Source organism: Urocampus carinirostris, chromosome 14, assembly GCF_059441175.1.
Source record: "Urocampus carinirostris isolate Australia breed hairy pipefish chromosome 14, RoL_Ucar_1.0, whole genome shotgun sequence".
NCBI classification, from domain to species: Eukaryota; Metazoa; Chordata; class Actinopteri; order Syngnathiformes; family Syngnathidae; genus Urocampus; species Urocampus carinirostris.
In genome coordinates this window covers 28229609-28253104 of record NC_142362.1, presented here as the reverse complement: position 1 = coordinate 28253104, position 23496 = coordinate 28229609, and the positions used below count along the sequence as shown (strand labels likewise).

Genomic DNA, 23496 nt, shown 5'->3' with positions numbered 1-23496 from the left:
GACCTTCAGTGGAAGCTTACCATGGTCATTTGTGTTAGGTCAGAATTAGAATTCTCTATATTGTCATCGATAATGATGTAGTAAACATTTTTGTTAATTGAGATTAGACATGCCACTCCAGGATAGACACGTAATAAGAATTTGGTAAAATAATAAGATAAAAATAATGAAGAGACAAAAACATTTACAAGGATTTTTTTGGAGACTGACCTAAGCTGTAAGTGCCTTGTAATACTAATAATAGTAATAATACTAATAATGATAATAATAATGCAATAAGATTAAGCAGAAACAAAAAAATCCAAAACAATAATACTAAAAATAATAATACATTCTACTTCAAAGAGTCGCTTGACACAGGGTACCAAACAACCACAAAGCAATAATAAAACATGAATAAAACAAAAAATAAATAGCAAATAAAAACACAGTAGATTTAAAAAGGGGCAGTAAGTGAGGCAGATGATCAGGAAAAGGAGAGTCTGAAGAGGTGGGTTTTGAGTCTGGTTTTGAGGGTGGAAAGGATGGCGAAATTCCGGAGGGCAGTCGGCAATGAGTTCCAGAGCTAGGGGGCGGAGCGGCTGAAAGCTCCGCTCCCCGTGGAGCTGAGATGGCAGCAGGTATAGTGAGATGGAGGGAGGAGAATGATCTGAGGGTGCGGGATGGCGTGGCAATGTGAAGGGGGTTGGAAAGGTATAAAGGGGCATGGAAATGAATGGCCATGTAGGTGAAGAGAAATAAGTCGATAAATAAGATATGAGTACCGATTGTTCATTTGCTAATACATTTACTATTTACCTGAATACCTTTCTAAGATTAACAAAAAAGAGTAAACAAAACAAAAAAATGTATATTATTTCATTAATTATCCAGAATTGATATCAGTGCAAGATGCCAGCTTTCTTAAAGGGACATTGTATATTAATTACAGGGTTTGTATAAGGAGGTGCTTAAAATCCTTGAAAAAGCTTATATTTTAAAGTTGTGTTTTTAAGGGACGAAAAGTGCTTGAATTTCAGGTAAAGTGTTTGTAATTGTTTAAAATTGTTGCCATGTTTCTCAACAAGTCTACTTGGAAATATTGCCGACACTGCTGTCTTGTGGCTTCGCTTTGCCATTGCATTTATTCACTATTGATTAAAGGCAGCTCACATTAGTTTGCATGGGACTGTCCTACGAAATGTCATCATTCCCTACCGGTCACCCCCAAGACGACAAGTACATGCTACACCTAAACAGGAATTGTGAAATTGTGTTAGGATTAGTGCAAGGGATTATGTAAATGTAAATGGTCTGCATTTACATAGCGTTTTTCAAGACAATGAAGACCTCCCAAACCATTTACAATGTGCAAGGCAACTACTTGCTATCGGGGGCATTAGGGATTTAGTGTCTTGCCCAAGGACACTTCGACATATAACACGGAGGAGCCGTTTTTTTTTATTTCCATCCCCCTCATGGCAGATCTACTTTTTATACCCTAGGAGAATTAATAAGAACAAATGGCTCCAAGAGGGCCTTTAGAACGGATTTAGAATTTTGCAATATGAGGCATTTTTGTACCGTCCTCCCCTGTTCTCTTTGCAAGTTCAACATTGATTCATGTATATGCTTATTTTTAATGTCTACTAAAGTATAAACTTATCACATATTCATGTGCAGCTGAAATAATTGTCTATAATCTTGCTGCTATTGTTTCCCCTCCCCCCCAAAAAATCACGAAAAGGCTGGCCCAAAAAAATTAAGAGGAAAAATGGTTCAGTTTTGGCGGCTTTGTATTTGCACTCTTTTTCAGTTGCGCCATCTAGTGGTCAAATATTACACAGTGTCCCTTTAAAGTAAATCCCATGTAGGGATCTTAAGGTATTTATGTAATAAAAATATTTTGGGGATTGTACGTACTAATGTTTCCGTTACGTGTTGTCCGCATCATTGATTCCCTTAAGAAATGGGTAACAATTAAAAAATATCAACAGAACCTTCCTCATAATTGTGCACATGCATTATTATTTTACTATCTTAAGATTCCTGCTTTTACATCCCGCCTGTGCCAAGCAAATCCAATCTGTGCCTGTGGCCATATAGTGTGCCCCAAATGGCTTTGGCCATAATCAATAGCTGCCCTTGCTAGCTACAAGGCCCACAATATGCATTATATAAGGCCTCAGAGACGCTCCACTCAACTCTCTCCATCAGAGCCCTCCTTCCATCCTTCAGTATTCTGTACGACCAACGGAAATAAGTGATGGGAGTCCGGGGGGTCGTCATCCGAAATGAAGCCTTTGTGTCCAATAACGCTCTAAGTGGCGCTTGAGTGTAGAATATTTCTACTTAAGATGAAATGCGAATTGAATCGTGTATGTATTAGGAATGTCCTAATCAGGTTCAAGGCATGAGGAGCCGATGATAGAGTTCGATTCATCTGAAGTTTTCTTGCCATTTTGAAGCCTTGTCATTAACTTATTTGTAGGGTTTTTGCCTTAGGTTTAGATTTTTTTTTCTTTAGCTCAATTTATCATAGCTTCATCGCTTCTTTTTTTGTTCTTTTCATGTGTGTGCGCGTGTATTTGTGCTCTTCAGTATATCTCTTCATAATACTTCGGCCATTCCCTCGCGTCTTTAACTCCTAGCTGATTAGAGCGGACAGGAAACCCAAAGCGGTGAATAATAGATGGAGCAGTGTGATACCTGACTTCATCCTCCTCAACTCAGCATTCTGAAACAGAAAGCGCAATATAATTGGGCGTAAGGGCTGAGGTGGTGGGTCTGATAAGCACGTGGTCTTCCCATGATTTGCCAGCTCATTTTTTTTCATCAGAAGTAGTTTCACCTAGCCCGGTGACTATCTTCCAAAGAAAACCTAAGGAGGAATAGGAATTAAATTAGCATAGCCATGAACACCAATATCTATCAGCCCCCCAACGGCACGGGCCTCATTTCACCCAAACCCATACACCTCCCCATCTACCTGCACCACCCCACTCCCACGGCACCTACCTCCACGCAGGCCCCTTGCCGCATTCATCACTGCCTTATAATTCGTCTTGATTGTGATTGTTTCTCAATTGTCCTCAGACATTGCTGCATCAGAGCTTGTAGCTGACTTACTGCTGAGTGGAGAAACCCGCTGGCTGCAAAGGCTGAAGGACCCATCCACTCCTCTGTTCCCCACAGACCGACAGTACGAGGGCGGATCACATGACTTCAAAACCCCTGTCAAAAACCTGTAGGTCAAATACTTCTTACATACTTCTGACTCATGCTTGACCATTAAAAGGGTCTGTACTTTTATTTATCTCATAGGAACCCTCTGGGAATCCCGATCTCGAAACGGGACAGTCTCCTCGAGAAGTGGGCCATGTTCCGAGAAGCGGGCAAGGGTCTTAATCGGCAGCCTTCGCTGGATAACATCCTGGATGGAACCTTCAGTTCTGGATCAACCAAACTGGAACAGGTCATTTGCTTTTTAGGGCTCTCCAAATTAGGCCTAGGTGATAAACAATACAATAATAATAGTCATAATATTTTTGCCAACCTAAATAATGATAGCTTTTCTAACCTTCAATAAATGTAAACTGTAACTACAAGTCCCAGACCAACATTCAGGAGATGTAGAAGGTGACGAGGACCAGACAATCATTTTAGGTCCTCTCACACAGAGTGAAAGCTAACACGGTCAGAATGAGCGATGAAGAGACAACAGATAACACCCACCATACCCACTCAAAGTATGCTGAAAGCGTCGTAGACAGGAGAGACCCCTCATCTTCAGTTGTTTGCAGGCACTACAAACTTTGCCGACATCATGTGCCTACTAAGACTGACAACACGACAAACGTATTCCACTAAAAGACACGTTTCCTATCAACGTTGTTGAAAATCAGGGATTCAAGAAGCTTATTAGAGTACTTGACCCAAGATACCAGCTCCCTGGACAGTTTTCACTGACTGTACATTATGTCCATTTACCATCTTACCCATGTATTTGGTTAAACCTGTCAGACACCTTAAAATTCCATGCACAAAAGGCTTTAAGATGTTGCTTCATGTAAATTAAAATTACTTTGTCATGTGGATTCCTGGGGAGTCGCACTCGGAAAAACACACAGCCAAGAAACAGATTTCTGGGGTTGAACAAAGAGGTCTATTCATTACCAAAACGTTCTGGGTAAATGAGTGTGAGGTCCAAAATTTACTTGGGTTCTTCTCAAAATAGAGGTGGCCTTTCTGTGTTCGGCAGAGCCTCTGCTTTGTGGTTGCACACTGGTCCTTTAATCTCCCTAATCTTGGGGCGAGAACACCTTAGACCGAGAGGGTTAACAGCCAGTAGCAAAATTTAGTACATCTTCAAACACCAGACAGTTCAAATTTAGAGAAAAACTTAAAAAAAATATATTGAATAATTTGAAATAATACCATCCTCTATGTTCCACAGGTTAACGGCATTTTATTGCTTCTATATCATGGTGCTACAACACTTTTTTTCACAAAGTGATGAAAGAAATTTCACCCCAGAAATATTTTGCATGAAACACACTGATTAAAATTAGAGTGCAACAATGTATTTGGCATGGAAAAAAAATCTGAAGGTAACAACAGACAGTGATAAGGAATAAGTTTACAAGACTCTTCTGTGAATGACTACAGGACATCTGCGGCCACATGATAGCACTAGTCTCTCATACTGCTCTGATGTGGGTTTCCTGACCATAACTTTGTCACCAATGATTTTCCAGAGGTTCGCTATTGGGTTGAGATCAGGACTCTGGGCAGGCCATGCCATTTATTCAATGTTTTCACCTTCAAAATAATCATTAACCCGTTTGATATGTGACACAAAGCACTGTTCTTCATGAAGACTGCAGGCTGATTGGGCGATAAATGCAAGTAAAGACCCATGTATTGTTGAAAATGGTTCTGATACACATTTGCAGCTGTACACAAGGCCTAACTCCTGCTGCAGAAAACATGCCCCAAACCATGGCATTTCCTCCTCCACCTTTCACTGACTTTTTTTACACGCTTTGAGTTTCGTCTTTCTCCAATGTGTCACCAAATATGATGCTTTCCATCAGACCCAACGACATTAAATTTGCTTTTATCACTTAAGTAAACTCTGGACCAGTTCCTCCCTGTCCACAAAACATACTCAGTCTAGCTTTCTATTTTTTTTTTAATTTCGGTTTGGTCACTCCAGGTTTGGTCACTGCAGTGTTGGCCTTTATTCCAAATCTCTTAAATGGCGAGACAGATCCTTACCATGTTCAGCACTGAACTGGCGAGCAGTTGGAGCTGCAGTGTTGAAACGATTACCCATTGTCCGCAGTGACCTGTCCTCTCTTGCATTTGTGTTTCGTGGATGATCAGCCTTCTTCGGCGACTTGAATGAGTTTGTAGTTTTGGAAATATTTAATATTCTCGAAATCACAGATTTGAACGATCAACTTGTCTTGCTATGTCTGAAAGTGTCACCCCTGTCATTTTCATCTCAACAACCTGCTGCCAGGGCTTTCAATCATTTTAGAACGGCCCACAGTCTTGCTAAGTCAGTGAAACCATGTGCTAGATTAGCACCATTAAGTGGGAGGCACCTGAAAGTACTGTTTTTCCTTTTAAATGCCTTATTCCTTTAGTGAAAAAGTTCTAGTAGTAACGAAAAGACACAAATAAATGTCCTTAAACATAAGCATTGAAGAATGCAGTATTTCAGACGTAATCAGCTATTTGTAAATGGTTTTCTAAATTTGATCTCCAGTGTATATAAACGGTAGCATAGAAAACAAAGGCACTGTACATTTTTTATTGATATCACTTGACCTTTCCTTACCTTGCCTACACAACTAAGGATGTATGTTTGCACTTTGGTGTTAATACACAGGTAAAGTTGATGCCTCCGGCACCCAACGATGACTTGGCGTCCCTCAGCGAGTTGACAGACAGCAGTCTGCTGTACGAGATGCAGAAGCGTTTTGCCAACGACCAAATATATGTAAGTGGATAGGAACAATTTGTAATTATACTTTTTTATTATTAAATAATATGTATTTAAATATTATTGTAATATTGAAATGTTTCACTGCAAATTCATGATTGTTCAAATTGCCCAGATTATCCTTTTTATTATTTTAATCATCACATCCGTATTTTAGTCAAGTACCTATAATCTAATCTAATCCAGTATAATGAATAGATTATGACCCGCACCTGACTATAACATGCACCCAATACATTTTTTTAAAATAAAACATTTTATTCATACATAACGTGCACCTAAATATAAGCCACGTGTGCCCATTTTTAAACATAAGATAGTTACAAAAATTACGGTACAGTAATCCCTCATTTTTGCGAGGGTAAAATTTCAAAAACGTCTTGCGATAGTCAAAACTTTCTAAGTAGAAACATTGATTCATTTAAATATTTATTTAGTACTCAAGAACACACACAGTTTACGGGCTCACATATTTGTTTATCAAATAAAAGTGCTACACTTTCTTGAAGTATTATTTTCAAAAAACTTCTTTACTGTCAAATTATAATTAAAAAAAATAATCTTGCTCTTTTATTTCCCAAGTGTATGGATTAATGACATGATCCACATCACTTTACATGATAGTTTGCGACCATTGTGTGAACATTATAAAAAATTGCATTTCCTTCTGGTTTTGCCCTACAGAAACCATTTTTTAAGTGCCATGGAGCCACTTGGCAGCGCCAAAAAGCTGCATGTGGCTCCAAGGCTAATTTAGATCCATTTTGTTGGCTATAGAAGGCATCTTCGTTTGTTTAGCTAATCAGAATGCAGAACACGATGAACATCTGCAAAGTAGCGAAACAGAGGTTAGTAAGGCAAGGGATTACTGTAAACAGAAGAAAAAATAAACCTTTGAGAACAAACGCACATGGTAAAAGCACCGGGACACAGCAACACAAGTAACACAGAGCTAACAGAGCTGGTAAAAAAACACTGGTAAATTTCGTCCAGACGCAGCAAGACAAGTAACAGCAAAAAAGGCACGGTAGCAGAACGCTAACTGAGGAAAAACATTGCCCTATGTCGCCTCACCATCGATTCATTAATGGGAAGTTTACGTGCAGCAGCTGTTTCCTTCTTTATAAGCCAGCTCGATTGCTTTTAACTTGAAAGCTGCATCATGCGGTAATGTTTTCTGTTTCCACAATGAGGGTCAGTTTATGCTTATTTATTCTTGTACAAAGTGCATCACCATACGTTTAACTTCTTCTTTTATGGCTTACTAATTTAGTATTATTTAACACACCTAATGATTATTAATATACTCAAATGTAGAAATTTACTCATTTACTTCATCTCAATGTATCTATTCATTTAGATAGCTAGATAGCTAGATAGCTAGATAGCTAGATAGATAGATAGATAGATAGATAGATAGATAGATAGATAGATAGATAGATAGATAGATAGATAGATAGATAGATAGATAGATAGATACTTTATTCATCCCCGCAGGGAAATTAACATTTCCATCAGCATCCCTTCGCTGAAAACAATACAATAATAAAGCAAAAGGAATACAATATACAAATACCCAATGTGACGTGCTAATACCCACTGTAGCGTGTTGTATAGAGTACTTAAATAGTATACACTGCAATAAAAGTATGGTAATATGCAATGTAGGGGGTGTTGTCTAATGTGGGCCTTTACTCCGCCGGGTGGAGTTAAAGAGCCTCATGGCATGAGGAAGAAAAGATCTCTTCAGTCTTTCCATTGTTCTAACTGGTGTTGTGATTTACTGTTGGGAGGGAGGGCTTGAGTCTTTGGATTCAGTCCGGACAAAGGACTCTTGAGGAATTGGAATATGGAATTTTCCACTGACTTATGTTTTGTTTCTGTCATAGACTTCTGTGTTCCGCCCCTCTGGTTTATAAATGATTTTCAGTCGTTTGATCTGTCCTCACAGGCCCAGTATATATATATTTATATATATATATATATATATATATATATATATATATATATATATATATATATATATATATATATATATATATATATATATATATATATATATATATATATATATATATATATATATATATATATATATATACAGTGTATATATATATATATATATATATATATATATATACAGTGTATATATATATATATATATATATATATATATATATATATATATATATATATACAGTGTATATATATATATATATATATATACAGTGTATATATGGTATATACATACTTATATGGTTAGATCACAAACAAAAACATTATCCCCACCCTTTTTTTACTTGCGAGTGCTAAACACCACTTGGGCTACTAAAAAAGTGAGGACAAAGACTCAGATGGCTCCATATGGCCCCAGCGGGGTGGTCAGAGATCACACATTTGATGAGGTTTCTTTCACCTGCTGCCAGGATCGGAACCCCATCCCAAACTGACAGAGCCCCCGACAACCATTATTACAATGGCTCCGTTGTCCACTAAAGCGTTAGCAGCTTGAACATTGTTTACCTTTGTGGACACACAAGTAAAACTCGTAAAGACGTAATACGTCCGGGTCATCAACCGCGAACTGGCCAGGCCAATACACCCTTCTATCTTTCAAGTGTCATTTGAGACTCTTTATTAAAAAAGGCGGACAAGACCAAACTTTAAGGCAGTGTTTTTCAACTGATGCGTCGGGACCCAAAATGGCTCGTGGACCCGTTTTTAGTGGGTCGCTAGCCTTTGCACTGGAAAAATAATGCTAAAAAAGTTATCTTCTTTCCGTCTAGTCAATCGACGCCGTCCCAATTGTGTTTGAGAGGGAGCGTATTTCATTTTATCATGAATTTGTTCGTTTGATTTCAATTCTCTGCCCACAATAATGGGTCCAAAGCAAGTTAGTGAAAAGGGAAAGGAACAGTGGAAAACAGTGATATCAACATTTGAGTCGAAGGGTAAAATTATTAAAAAAATATATTTTTCTAGCTTTTTTACCAGTATATCAATCTTTTTTATCTACACAAATAAGTAATTATCATTGATTAAGTACACTATTTTTTTCATATTTTTGCTACTAACTTCTTGCAATATGAGGCTATTTTAAATCCGTTTTCTAGGGTCGTTCATATGTGATGAGGCTCATATGAGCGTATATACAGTATTTGAAGTTATTTAGCTTATTTTTGTCTTTTTGTGATTTGAAACTATCTCTGCTTTAAACTGCACCAAACCTCTTGATTGAGAAGTGGAACTATTTTCTTGATTTGGATTGCAGCTTGTCATTAGGACGGAATTTTGGGTTCTCGAGTCAGAACAGTCAATAACCACTGCTTTTAATGGCGTAAATGTAACAATGATGCTGATGTATTTTAAAAACACCTGATGAATTATGAAATTACATTTCCAATACCGATTTGATAATAATATGTTTTTTGTTTTGTTTTCTGGCTTTCTGCAGACTTACATTGGGCACATTCTTTTGCTGATCAACCCAAACAAAGAACTCCCTATCTACTCAACTTTGGTAAGAATTTAAGAATTTAGATGCTTGGTTGAATATGATTATCAAAAACTCTATCCATTTAATCGGAAACATACCGTAGTTTCACAACGATAAGGCGTACCTAAAGGGCTTTATTATTTTCAAAAGCGGACCATGCGCCTTATAATACAGTGCGCCTTATATATGGATCAATATTGAGTCGCAAAGTCTCGCAACTAATTCGTTTTTCCCCTATAGGCGAGTCCCCGGTGTATGCTGGGATATATTTATATACCGCCTTTTCATTTCCTAACCAGTGTGTCAATCATCATTTGAACCGGTCACTATTGGCTATAGTTATTTGGAGGTAAGGTAGGCGGGTCCTTTTTAGCATTTACGGGCTAGCATAGGCTATAGGCAAAACAAAGCCTGCAATTGGCCGAAAAAGATGAATGTGAATCACAGTTGGGTTGCTCTACGGCATGGAGAAAACATTTTTTACTAGTTCGTATTTGTAAACAGAAATTATGGGGCTAAGAGATCCAAAGAGAAGAAGAGATCCGCATGTTCAAGAGCGTTCTCCATCCGGGCCCCGGTGCTGTGGAATGCTCTTCCCCCTGAGATTCCATTTGCAACCTCAGTGGAAATGTTTAATTTAGATTAAGATTAAGGGCTATACAAATAAACATGACTTGACTTGACTTGACTAAACAGACAGCGAGCAACAAGCAACGTCAATCGATGCAGATACTTCTCGGCGGATTGTTTCCCTCCACAATGAAGTTCTTTATTTGCTGTCCACACAGTTGTCAGCGAAAAAGAAAATAGAAATTAAGAAATGGTTGGCATTGATATGTGGAATGACGCATTTGAGTGATTGGTGGGTGACATCGTACAGACACCGTGTCCGTACGTGTCTGAGACACGTATTTGCTTCTTTGCAAGCTTTGGGAATGTTAAGGGGGTAATAAGTTGGACTGAACTATCTGACTGTTTTTTGTTGTTCCACTGTAGCTCCTTATAGTTCAGTGCGCCCTATTTATGGAAAATATATGACCAAAAAACTATTCTTGGGGGTGCGCCTTATAACCTGGTGCGCCTTATAGTCGTGAAAATACGGTATATAGAATGCATGACGTTGCACTTGAGTGCCTGTTTCAAAATCACATGAATGTAACGTACCTGTTAAGTTTAAGGTTTATTAGAACCTCAAAATTAGGAGATACGACATCAATGAATTTTGACCTTGCACGGAGAACAGAAGAACCTCGGATAGGAAATTCCAACCTGTTCTAAACTACCTCCTACCGAGCCCTTGCTTTGTATTTCATATCCTAGGTTGCAATAAGCAAAATCACCCAAAATCGTGTATTTCAAAGAACAACAACATTAGTAGCCGATAGTGACTATAATGATAACAGTGCACAATAGTCAATATAACAATCAAAAGTGAGCAATAAAAGTCATAATAAATAATTGGCACACTATGCAATCTCACTTGCAAATGTTTAATTTTAAAAACAGAATAATGTTATATCAAAACTAGCTTTGCTGGACTTTCCGTCTAACCCGGCAAATACTAAAGATCCTGACAAAACGTCGTGAAACAATAACAGAAACTTTGGACTTCCCCACCAAACCGTAGAACAAACTACATTGTAAAGACCTAATCAATGATTGTTACCTGAATGATCTTTATTGTAATTATACGACAGTACAACAAATCTGGAGGGTTTCTGCTTTTAGTGTAAGAAAGTGATGTAAAGAGCCAGGCTGGCTAGTTGCACGCTATCATCGGGAATCCTCAGATTTGATAATGATTGAAATAGAACCGTCACAAATGTAGCAATTCCTACAAGTTGCAGCCCCTGGGTAATGGATATGGCTTTGGTGAGAGTTTGTTGCACCTGCAGCCCCACTTTGCTTTTTCTCCTGACGCTGCATTGGTCTCTTCCAGGACCTGATAACAATCCACGGAGCACCAGGTGGTAATTAGCATTTATTTGCGCTCTTCTGACTTTCCTCAGCGTCCAATTTAATTGAACAATTTATTTTTAATGTCACAAGCTGCTAAAATACTAGCTGTCGCTGTGCTTCGCTGTTTATTTTTTTGACTTGTGCGCCCACCAGGTGTTCTGCCGAATGATCCTACGCTCTCGAGTTGTCCTACCATAGGCTGATCCAACAGCTGTGTCTGCCGAAATTTATTTTGAGGCAGTAAGAGTCAAATAGAACTAAAAAAGGGAAAATCCTAGGTGATCACCACTTTCAACTGAATTTTTCACCGCTGTCAAAGACCCAGTAAATCGCGATCGGCGTTGTGCTTATGCATGCACATTGGGTTTTGGCAGCACGCCCCAACGGGTAGGAATACATTTCAGAACATCAGCTGCTAGAATAGTGTATGCTGTCAGGCAATCACAGTCGTGCACACAGACAGTCACGCCTACTCAACACACACACTGCTCTCAGGGACTTGGCCATGTGATAGCATTTGCTGTGCGTTGTCTGCTGCTGAACAAAATGCATGATGGAAATCAGCAACATTTTAAAACCATGGAAAGTAAACCACGATACAGCCAGGGATTACTGTGTATATATTTCTTGAACATATAGCTTATACAGTATGTACAAGTCGTGTATTTTTTCCATGCGGTAGTAGTTGCAATGAACATTCAAAATTACAGAATGATGGATGCTGGCTGCCTTGCAAAATGGACCTTGTGGTTGATAAATTATGCATTCTTCCTGTCAGCAATGCACTGCGTAAGGCTGACTGCATGAAGAAATCAAGGTTGGAGCTAGGCACTGATCCCGAAACTGCATTTTCAAAATGTATTTCACGCTAACTGAAATACAGTCAACTAGAAAGGACTTGATCCCAATAGTCACATTGGGAGCATTTGGACTTGATGGGAAGAGCCATCTTGTCTGGGTGAGCGCCATCACTGTGGAGGGCTTGTTTTAGAAGGACATATGTCTGAACATCTGCGGTCTGCTCACTGTCTCTCACCCTTTTCGATCATAGTGGTTTTCAACCTGCTCTGACCAGAAGCCGAATGTCCAAGCATGATTTAAACGTTGTCTGCCATTTTATCTACTGGTTCAGTATTTGAATTTAATTTATTATAGATTCAAACATTGTCAAAGCATTTCTAGAAATTATAACTCCAAAAACCAAACATAAATGTGATCTGAGGATTATGAAAGTTCCTCTACCTGGCACTAAGAATTGGCTTATTGACTTGAATAATGGAGGCCATTCCAGTTAAAGCAGGACATTACTAGTCTCCAGTGTTTGGCACATCACTGGAAAACAGTAATTAGTTACAGTTTCGAGTTACTACATTTAAAAGGTAATTGAGTTACCCCCCAGAATAGTGACACCCAAAAGTAACTATCTAGTAACAAATTATCATGTATACTCACATAGAAGCTGACCTCCTACAACTTCTTTAAAATAGCCTCTTACTGGAGTAAAAATGGAAGAAAACAATTACATCAACCTGTGAAAGCAGTGGACCTTTATATTTATTGGTGAGTTCAATCTTTAGAGATATTAAACGAACACTTGGTGGAGACACTCCATATCCATTTGGTCTCTGGGCTTCAAACCACTCAAAGATTGTCTTCTCCATTTTTAGGTACCGTTGAAAATAATAGTTTTTCTTCAAGCATTGTGCATTGCAAAAATAATAGTAGAAATAAAAATTACCTACATTTAGTCCATGCCTTGTCAAAAATATTACTGTTTATCTTTTCCAGGTGAGTCAGTTGTACCTGAGCTCCACGGGCCGCTTGTGCTCCTCTCTGCCACCTCACATCTTTTCCTCAGCCGAGAGAGCTTACCACATGATGCTCCAAGAACGACGACCTCAGTGTTTCATCCTGAGGTAGGCCAACTGCTCCTTTTCCACTAAGACCCCCAACCCCCTAAAATAAGTCAACAGAGTGAAATAATTGGAAACAAAAGAACATTTTCGTCTTCTCTTCCAACACCTGTTAAATAGCTTTGGGCCTGTTAACACACCGGGCATGTGTTGAGGTGTCACACTCTTTGTACTTGGCCTGACGGAGGCAGCTCCTTGATTGCAATTACGTTTCGCTCCAGCTCTCCGGTAGCTTTCCTGCTGAGTTGTAACCAATCTGGCAGTGAGTTAATGCAGCCTGGCCACAGGCCATCTATCTTTCTCATGCACACCCACATATATGCTAGGATATTGACCTTCCCCGTAGCACCTTTTGCTCTTTTTCTTACTTCTTGCTTGTATTGGTTCTCAGTGGCAGACCATGCATTTCACACCTAGGCCTTCAGGTGTGCTACTTCAGAATTAATCCAACTCTAAATAACTATGTCAAGGCTTTAAAACATCCTTTATTTACTTTTTGTGGGCACCTGGCAATGTAAATCTGTGTTTTTCTCAGCAATGAGAGAGAGAAGCTCATAGTTTCCTTTGTTTTTGAATCAGGCGCTTTCATCATGTGCACAAAGTGAAAGTTCCTCCTTGCCCCGGTTATAAGCAGGCTTGCTAGCGTCTGAGTTGTCCGACCTTTCTTTATGATGTTCAGGGTTTATTGTAAAGTCCGTCTCGAAAATGGCTTTGACGGTAAATATGCAACCAAATCCATTTCTTCTTCTCATTGAGCCATTCTGGGTTGACAAAACAGTGCATTTGCATGTGGAGCTGGCTACAGATACAGTTTACTAGCTTTGTCTAGTGCAATCTACTAGTAAATCATTCTTATTTGTCCTCTTCCAGTTGTACAGCGGTCAGCACCATCCCTTAGGTACATAATAGCCCCTAGGCTATCATATTTTGTGAAATGCGATTGTTTCCCTACGCTAAAAGTAAGATTGTCCAAAAATCCAGCCCCACCCGGGCCCGCTGGTATCAAAGCCCTAATCTGCCCAAGCCTGACCAATGAACTTGATGTGAGGTACAGGGCCCAAAACAAAAGTGGATTTTCATATTTTATTCATGAGGACTCGGGATGATGAAGGGGTAATTTTGGCAAGCGCATGCGCCGACAAACACACTCGGTGACAAGCCCACGCACCAATGAACGCTCACACCGATGAGCGTGCATTCTGTTACGTGCAGATCCTACAAATAGAATAAGAAACAAAAAAAAAGAAATCAGCAATAAAGTTGCCTGGCCCAAACCCGAACGTAATGATCGACATTCTAGGACGCGAGTTTTAAGCTCACTTTGGTCACATTTTCATTTGACACGCAGGGTCTCGTGAAAAAGCACTGCTGTGCTGTTAATAAAGCTTCCAGTTGCTTCACCTTTTCACAGCATTGGTTTCCAGTTAGCTTTTTGTAGTCCGCATGCTTTGTTTGGCAGTGTCTCTTGATCCTTTTGTACAAATTTATTTTAAACTGTGGGCAACAGTTTTGGAAGGCAGGATTGGACGCCATACTTTGAGTATTTTGTTCCAGTTATTAACTACTTCTTCCAAAAAGTAACTAAATAACTCTAGAGTAAAAGTAACTAACTACCAGAGAATGTAACTATTTCCTTTACTTTAAAAAATAAGTTGTTGTATGTAGAATAATTTTGAATTTTCTGAGCAAAGCTTTCTTGGAGAGATGGGATTTCCGACTTTCTTTTAAAGAACCAACTTTTTCGTCTCGGCTCACTGAAAAAAATCTGTCTTTTACAGTTCCCAACCCTCTTCAGGTTTTTTTTTAAGTCTTTTTATTAAACCCCGCCATTACTAATTATTATAAAAGATAATGCATGGAATGACCTAAAAAGGGGGAGACATAGGAGAACAAGACAAAAGTGGAAAAAAAGAAAAGAAAGAGAAAAATGAATACACTTTACATGTTTATACAAATACAGGCAATATGATTAAAATATTTAGACATCTACAAAAAAGATAATATACAAAACAATGGTAGCCATTTTTTAGTACTCAACAGATTTAAAGTCAACAACACAGAAAAATAGGCATATTGATTAATCACAAAAGTAAAAAAGTGTCTTGGAGGGAAAAAGCTTTTGATTAGTGGGGAGCAGTTTCCCTTCGATCACTTCCAAGAGCCGGCTCACCAGCCCCCACTCATCTTTTCTTTCCGGACATGTAAATACTATACGCGTAATCGCTATCAAAGTATTTGGTAGTCGCTATTTTGAATGATTACACGATGCGACTTGTAAGCCATCTACTCTGACTTATTTGCAATAAGTGTCCCGCTTGTGCAGAATAGGACACGCAATGAGTCTATCATTTGCGGAAGTACCAATGGATGGACGTGACGTGAAGAAAGCGGAAAACCGGGCTACTTAAAACACCGTCAGGTGTGCCAACGGGGGCATGCCACAGTTGGCGTTCTGCAGTCAAAGGAACACTCCACTTTTGACCGCCAGTAACGGCATTGTAAATAATGTGTGAGATTTCCCCTGGGTTAAATGCTTAAATATGAAAACAAACATCCTTACAGAAGCACTTGGTTACATGATCCCTCTTTTAGTATTTTCCTTTTTGAAGATTGGATTCAAGACATTTTAATGCCAAATAAGGCCTTATTTTTAGAATAATGAATTCAATGACTTTTAAGACTTTTCAATGATTTGCGGGAACCCTGTACGGTATATTGGATTAATAGAAAAAGAGTGCACACAACAACATAACATCCATTGCAACCTGTCCATTCTTTTTTTTAGTATTATACTTTAATTATTTTGTATTGTATTTTTTATTTTATTGTTTGCTATTGCAACATTCATTGCAGCCTGGTCATTTTGAATGGGGGATTCTCAAGGTTTCTTCATTTTCCTCGTGCTGAGGTTTTTGAGTTTTTCCTTGCCCTCATGTAGGTATTAGATCAGGGGATAGTGAAATAATAGTCTGTGATGGGCAATAATCAGTGGTCTGTGCCGCCCTTTGAGACTCCTTTTGATTAAAGGACTGAACAAATAAACATGACTTGACTTGACTTCTTGTTTCTTTCAGTGGTGAGAGCGGTTCAGGGAAAACAGAGACCTGTAAACATATCGTGCGACACCTGACAGCCAGGTGCACCTCTAAAAGCCTTGCACTGGAATCCAAAATGAAACACGTAAGTTGGGTCCTGGCACCATATCAACCTAAGGTTGTGACACAAAAACAGCACACACCAAAAATCATCAGCACAATTTAATGTAGCATGTTCAGTATTCACACTATAAACGCAAGAGTTAGTTTCAGACTTCAGGGGCCCACTGTGAATGATGTTTCTAGTAATTCAATTGGGTAGCAATGTCGTGGCTTGTTGGTGGCTTTTAAATCCTACTCAGCTCTCGCCTCTGAGTCTCCCGGCTGCAAAGCAAAGCAAAACGAGAAGCTCGTGAGAGCAAACGCTGCGTTTTGCGATGAAGTCATTCTCGTGCATGCTGGCGATATCTGGGTCAGTGTGCTGCTTGCTGCCTTATCATCTGGGGACCGCTTGGCATTCTACTACACACTGAACTGTGCTTGACTTGATAAATAGTGTATGGGTGTAGACTGACACCTGGTGGGTAAGAATAAAGTATGGATCATGTATTTTTTTTCTGTGGAAATTATGCAGGTCAACAGTATTCTGGAGGCTTTCGGGCATGCAAAAACGGAGAAGAGCAGCAACTCCAGTCGCTTCATCAAAATGTTGTCCATTCAGTACTGTGACAAGAAGAAGACGCCGCTAAGAGGTAATAACAATTTCTAACATACTGATTTTGTTGAATTCCACTGCAACATAAATGGGTGTTGGTTTGGTCTTGGCATTGGTGGGTACAGAGCCCATTTTTCTCAATTGGTGATATAATAAGGATTGGATCAAGCTGTTTAACATAGCATGTCCAGCAAAAGTATTGTGTGTATAGTGCTTTTAAAGTCACTGAAGACCTCCAAAAGCACTTTAGAATATACTTCACACTCACCCATTCCCACACACACGAATAGCGGCCATGGTGGTACCTGCTTATTGGGGGTGTTCAGTGTCCTTCCAAAGGACACTTTGACATTTAACTCAGAGGAGGCGAGAATTGAACCTGCGACCCCAAAGGCGAGCGTTATAACTCTACCTCTTGAGCCACTGCTGCACAGGCAGGCATGGGCAGAACAAGCGCAAGACGACTGTTTAGCTAATCAGAATGCAGAACACTATGCACAATGAAAATCCGTATGGAAGTATCGAAACCTTAAAAGAATAAATCGTTATACAGCAAAGGATTGCTGTTTCAGATTACTGTTATCTGGAGTTTGAACTCTAATTTACGTTTCGTAAAATGAAACGCTTTATGACTTATCTTGCCTGATATAAACCCCTTTCAAGCCTACATCATCACAGGATCACCACAGCATGCAACACATTGTTGACCCAAAACATCAAATGTGGCAGTAAGAGTTTGAATGGAGTGAGAGAAGATTTGTATAGGGAGTTTCATTTTTTGAGTCGCAATTCACAAAAAATTCAATATGCCCAGTAGTTGTGTGTATTGAGTGCACAAATCGCAATTATGACTGATTCGATGCCAGACGTTTTTCTTTTTTTTTAAATGGGAAATGATAGGTGCCAGCCAATTTTTGCCATTTTGAACCATATTTAAAGGCCTTCGAGAATGTAGTTCTGTAGCTGCTTAGGCATAAGGCATGTAGAAAAAAACTACAATGCTCATCTTTCATTGGAAAATGCATGAAACTGCTCGTTTCCAAGTAAAAAATTTGGCTTTTTGTGAAATAATGCATTTCACGCATGCATTTGTTTGCATTTGTGATACATCCAATAGCTAAACAATGCTTTCTATAACCACAAGGGTACTGGTAAGAACACTACACTTATGCATGAACTCGTTTTCTCGCTTACTCCCTCAATCTCTCTCTCTCTCTCTCTCTCTCTCTCTCTCTCTCTCTCTCTCTCTCTCTCTCTCTCTCTCTCTCTCTCTCTCTCTCTCTCTCTCTCTCGCACTCTCCCCCTCGCCTCTCTTACTTTGTCTATAATCTACTGGTCCAGCCACAGCGAGAGTTTTTTTTCTACCATGTGACTCCCGAGCTAAAAAGAGTAGGACATCCCTGACCTACGATCTGCAATCTTTTTCTGTCAATGGGCTGCTATAAACTGACATGAATTCTGCCGAAAAAAAATGCACACAGAGCTTGGCTATGTCACACTTGTTTCCAAACACGAAACGACCTCTCTTGTCAGATGTGGCTTATAGTCAGAAACATTGTTGGGGGCATGGCACATTTTTAATATTGGAAGGGCAATGATTGCTCGATATTGGTGGGGCCACGTCACCTCCTTCTATGCCTAAAATACGCCCTTGCTGATTTAAATTTTTTGTACAACCATTCTCTTGTCGTTTTGTTAAAATGACTTGCCACGCTGTTGTTAAATACCCCAAAAAGAACCCACATTTTATATATATTTTTAACTTTAATTGATTACTTTTTATAACTGGAAAAATATGAAATGCTGTTTTTATTGACAATTGCACGTACAATTCAATTCTCAATAAGTCTGCTTATAATTGACCCAGATACTGCTCTCTTGTGGCTTCATTTTGCTATTGTGTTTATACTTGCATCACCATTTACAGCAGCTGGCATTTGTTTGTATGGCATTGTCCTATGGGGCATGCCCTCCACCACCCATGGAACACGCCTATTATAAACACCTTTGAGCACAAATATTTTATAAGTTACAAGCGCACGAAAAAAAAAACAACAAAAACAACATGCTCATTTATTTTTACATTTTATTTCCCAGAGAACTTTCAAACTTTTGAAATGTTCTACTAGTAAACACTGTAAAACAATGTGGCTTGTCAAAAATAGTACTTGAAAATTATTATTAGTATTATTGCTAAAGTTATGTTTACAATTACTGCTGTCAGTACTACTGTTTATGAGAAGTGAAATTAATGTTGTTTTTTATTATTTTATTATTGGTGTTGTCACTGTTATTATTGTTGTTATTGGTATTATGTGAATGGTAGTGGAAGTCAAAACATTTATTGTGCATGTAAAATGGTCGAAGTACCCTGTCTCAAAGTTCAAAGGTCCTATGAATAATTTAAAAATTTGCTTTCCTACTTGGTTGTGTGTGTGTGTACATTTTGAAGGAATGAACTAATGAAACATGTTTATTTATTTATCCAGGCACAGCACAAAAACAGCATTAATCAATGATTAACACAAAGAAAAGAAACTGTTTGTACACAAACAGCTGCATCCCTGTCACATACCTGTCAACCTGTACGGTTTTGCCGTACAAAGTACGTTTTTTATGCATTTTAAGACGAGTACGACGTACAAGGAAATCTGTACGGAAAAACCCAAATTTTTCAATGATGGGTACCATCCAGTATACACCGACTATCACGAAACGGCAAATCAATCAAGTCAAAGGAGTTTGCCGCGGAAGCCTCTATCTCGGTATCGTGTTTTTCGATCGAAGCGAGCGGCTTGATGCTACTGTGCGCATACGTCTGCAGCCTCGGATTTCATGTGGTAGTTATGTAGTAAAAGGAAGTTCGTTTCTTTTTAGAGAACTGGCTTTTGGCTCAAATCATTAAAGAGAGCCGGCTCTCAAACGGCTCACTTGCTTTGATGCATTATATTACGAATTATTATATTGTATAAAGAAGATGAGGAAAAAAAGGAAGTATAAAAGGAGAACATGGAAAAAAGACAGGTTTGTGGTTATCCCTTTAATCAGTATATTACCAACAATAATTTAATGCAGAAAGATCATGTATTATTCTACTTAATTATATTTGCATACATTTTTTCTTTCTACGGTGAATGTCCAAGCTACTTAATTTTTTAACCTATTTTATAATAAACCTCATTCATGTCGAGCAACTCAGTATCTCACAGCAAAATGTTAATTAACAATATATTTTGCCCAATTTCGTTGTCACAATATGTTAACCCATTTTGTAACAATGACAATAAAGGTATATTCTATTCTATTCTATTCTATTCTATTCTATATGATATAACGAAACACATGTACAATATAACATGTTAAACTACATAAATAAAAACGTTTGAAAAAAAATATGGAGTAAGATTATTTTGTATTTTGTAAGGGAAAATACGACATTTTGTAAGGGCATGGAGCCCTGGAGGTTGACAGGTATGCAGCTGTATAATAAAACAATACAACATACATGTGTGTGTGTGTGTGTTTAGTATGTATGTTCTCCCCCTGGCTGTAGATTTTACTTTATTATATGTATGAGTTTTTATCTTGTTGTTGTTGTTTGTTTTTAACTTTGTTGCCCTCTTTTCATTTGTATACTGTATTCCAAGAAAAATCTCTCAGTGGCAAAACTTAACTGAAGCATACATGAGTGCAGTGCCAAGAATAATCCAGCAGGGGTCAGTAAAAACTTACATTTAGAGCACTGTATTCCAACAGCAGTTTCTCATCCTTTTTGAGTCCAAATAACTTTTTTTTTTAAATCAAACCCTCAACACACATTATCAGTCAAAATGTTTAAAACATAATTTACGCGACGAAATGTCATGTTTTTTTACACTTAAGTTATCATGTTTTCTAGTTTAGTGTGTCGTTTTGTGTGGGCACCTCACATTATATGTACATTACTTTATAATGTTTTAACGTTGTCACTGTTCTTTTATTCAAATAATATGTTATTGATATTTAAAAACGTAAAGAAAAATGTGCAATATGTTTTACTTTGTTTTATATACTTCCTGCAGTTCAATCTTTAACAGCTTCATCAAACAAACTAAATTAATATATGTATCTTACTTCCTCAATGGCTGATCATGAGTACAATACAATATTAACTCGTTCCCGGACGATGCTCGCATCCAGAATATCTTGTCAAATGTCAATCATTAAGTGTTTTGTTTTTTTTTTCCTTCGTGGATCTACACTCCATGCACTCACTTTTACTCAAGTAATTTTTGGGGATAAATAAAATGCGTACCAATTTATCAATTTAACTCCAAATCACTAAATCCAAAGAATTTGCACGGCCGGAATAAAGCTTCATGTTTACTTTGGCGGCAAATTAAAGCTTCGGGATTATTTCGGGCTTTTCATCAAATCAAGTTGATTCATCAGGTTTGAGCGGGTTTGGGTTTATATACCCGCCACTTAGGTCGGGTTGGGCTGAATCTTTTAGACCCAATCTTACCTCTAATTGATGCAATGCACTAATTCCAGTCTGTGCCGTCGACCAAAAACTTAAATCAATGTACGCATTGGGTATCAATGCAGAGTAGTGACACTTTACTAATAAACCACTAGTGGCCCGTATAACATACAATAACGCATTAGACCTTATTTCGTATCACATTATTTTTACGGTGCCAAAACACTGATTTGTATAGTACATTCTGATCGGATAAACAGTCACTCCATGACCTATCCTATGTGTTCACAATATCTTGGTTTAATATGTATGTTTACCTAAAACAGTTTATATTGTATTTTGTCCATTTTCAAACATTTGTTTTTAAAGAAGTGGAGAGACTGTTTAACCTATCAGAATGCACCATGCAAATCAGTGTTTTGGCACAATAAAAATAGTGTGCTAATGAGATTTAATACGGCGTCGTATGATTTTGGGCCTCTGGTGTCTCAGTGTTTTCTCACTTTCACCGTCACTACACGTGTTGGATTCATGTTGCATGCAGTTCAAATCAACTATCGTTATCGATTTGATCGATAAGTTTTATTGTTCGATTATGGTACCACTGTAAAACCTTGTGCTGTAATGCAAATCTATAATTACTGTTTGCATTTTCAATTTAAACCGTCTACCAAATTGGGGTTTTTAGGTGTGCCTTATAGTCTGGAAAATACGGTAACAGGTCCAAAACGAATTGTATCAGCACACTTATAAAGATTTTTGCTATTTTGTTTATTTTTTTTTCTTCTGTACTAGCACGCATCTATACATACATGCTGGAGAAGTCTCGGCTGGTCCAATATCCTCTGCAGCAACACAACTTTAACATCTTCTACCTACTGGCTGAAAGTCTGTCACCTGAGGAGAAGAGCACCCTTCACTTCAGTAACATCTTAGCTCACAGGTTTGTATTGTCAAGGGTTGATCTTGAAATCAAACGGAGGTTTTCTTTTCCTTTTCAATCCATGGCGCATCTTCTTTGTGAAGGTATCTGAGTGGAGGGCATCCGAGTGGCAGCCCTCCGGTTGCTGCAGCATCGACGGAAAGTCGGGAGCGTCTGTCCGCCGTCAAGCTTGCCTTTCAAGCCCTGGGCTTCAATAAGCAGGTATTGACTGGCGCCACGTTTATGCCTCTTATAGTTGTTTCCTGTCAAGGTTGGTGAAAGACATGAGCTTAATGCTCAAGTGGTCTTTCAGCAAAGGCAGCAATTCGACATTCATTGGCTGATACACCTGTTTCGAGGAGCTTCACTACAAGAACGCCAACAAAAACACATTTTTTGTCCTGGTTTGCACTCAACCGAACAGTTTGTAGTTTGTCGACTACAGTAATTCCTCGTTTTTCGCGGTGTCGGAGTAGAAACATATCAGTAACATCATGTAAACGACTGTTACAAAACAGCTATAGCTCCACAAAAAACAACACAGAACACAGAATTGCAGTTGAATGAAAGAATGAATGAATTAATGGTCATTATACAAAAGTACAACCATGAATCATGGGCAAATCTTCCTGCGTGGCACTCCAGTTTCTTCCCACATTCCAAAAACATGCATTTCAGGCTAATTGGCCGGTCCAAATTGTCCCTAGGTGTGAATAAGGGTGAGATGTCTATCTCTTACTGCCCTGTCACTGGCTGGCAACCAGTTCAGGGTGTCCGCTGCCCACTGCCCGAAGATAGCTGAGATGGGCTCCAGCACCTCCGAGGATGAGGATTAGCGGTACAGATAATGGATGGATGGAGGAAATGAGGGAGGGTGGTGGGTGTGCGTTGTTGGTCGAGGCCAGATCTTGGGCCCGGCCCGACCCGAACCTGGTTCGACTTAATGATTGACATATTATGCCTGAAAACCAGGCCGGGCATCTCTCACACCAATTTTTTTCA

The 23496-nt window shown here is 38.7% G+C and overlaps 1 protein-coding gene across 4 annotated transcripts in view; it reads left to right on the top strand.

Annotated features, from left to right (window-relative positions):
• The window catches only part of myo16 (myosin XVI), a 208090-nt gene that overhangs the window by 88613 nt on the left and 95981 nt on the right, over positions 1-23496 (top strand). For all 4 annotated transcript variants that reach the window (XR_015852658.1, XM_088352519.1, XM_088352518.1 and 1 more), the window contains exons 9-17: positions 3076-3226; positions 3304-3454; positions 5879-5989; positions 9447-9512; positions 13236-13363; positions 16435-16540; positions 17030-17147; positions 22368-22515; positions 22599-22716. Coding sequence is in view for 3 of the 4 variants with exons in the window: in XM_088352519.1 (XP_088208645.1) it covers positions 3076-3226; positions 3304-3454; positions 5879-5989; positions 9447-9512; positions 13236-13363; positions 16435-16540; positions 17030-17147; positions 22368-22515; positions 22599-22716 (1097 nt within the window). In the remaining variant the exon portion in view is untranslated. The remainder of the gene's footprint in view (positions 1-3075; positions 3227-3303; positions 3455-5878; positions 5990-9446; positions 9513-13235; positions 13364-16434; positions 16541-17029; positions 17148-22367; positions 22516-22598; positions 22717-23496) is intronic.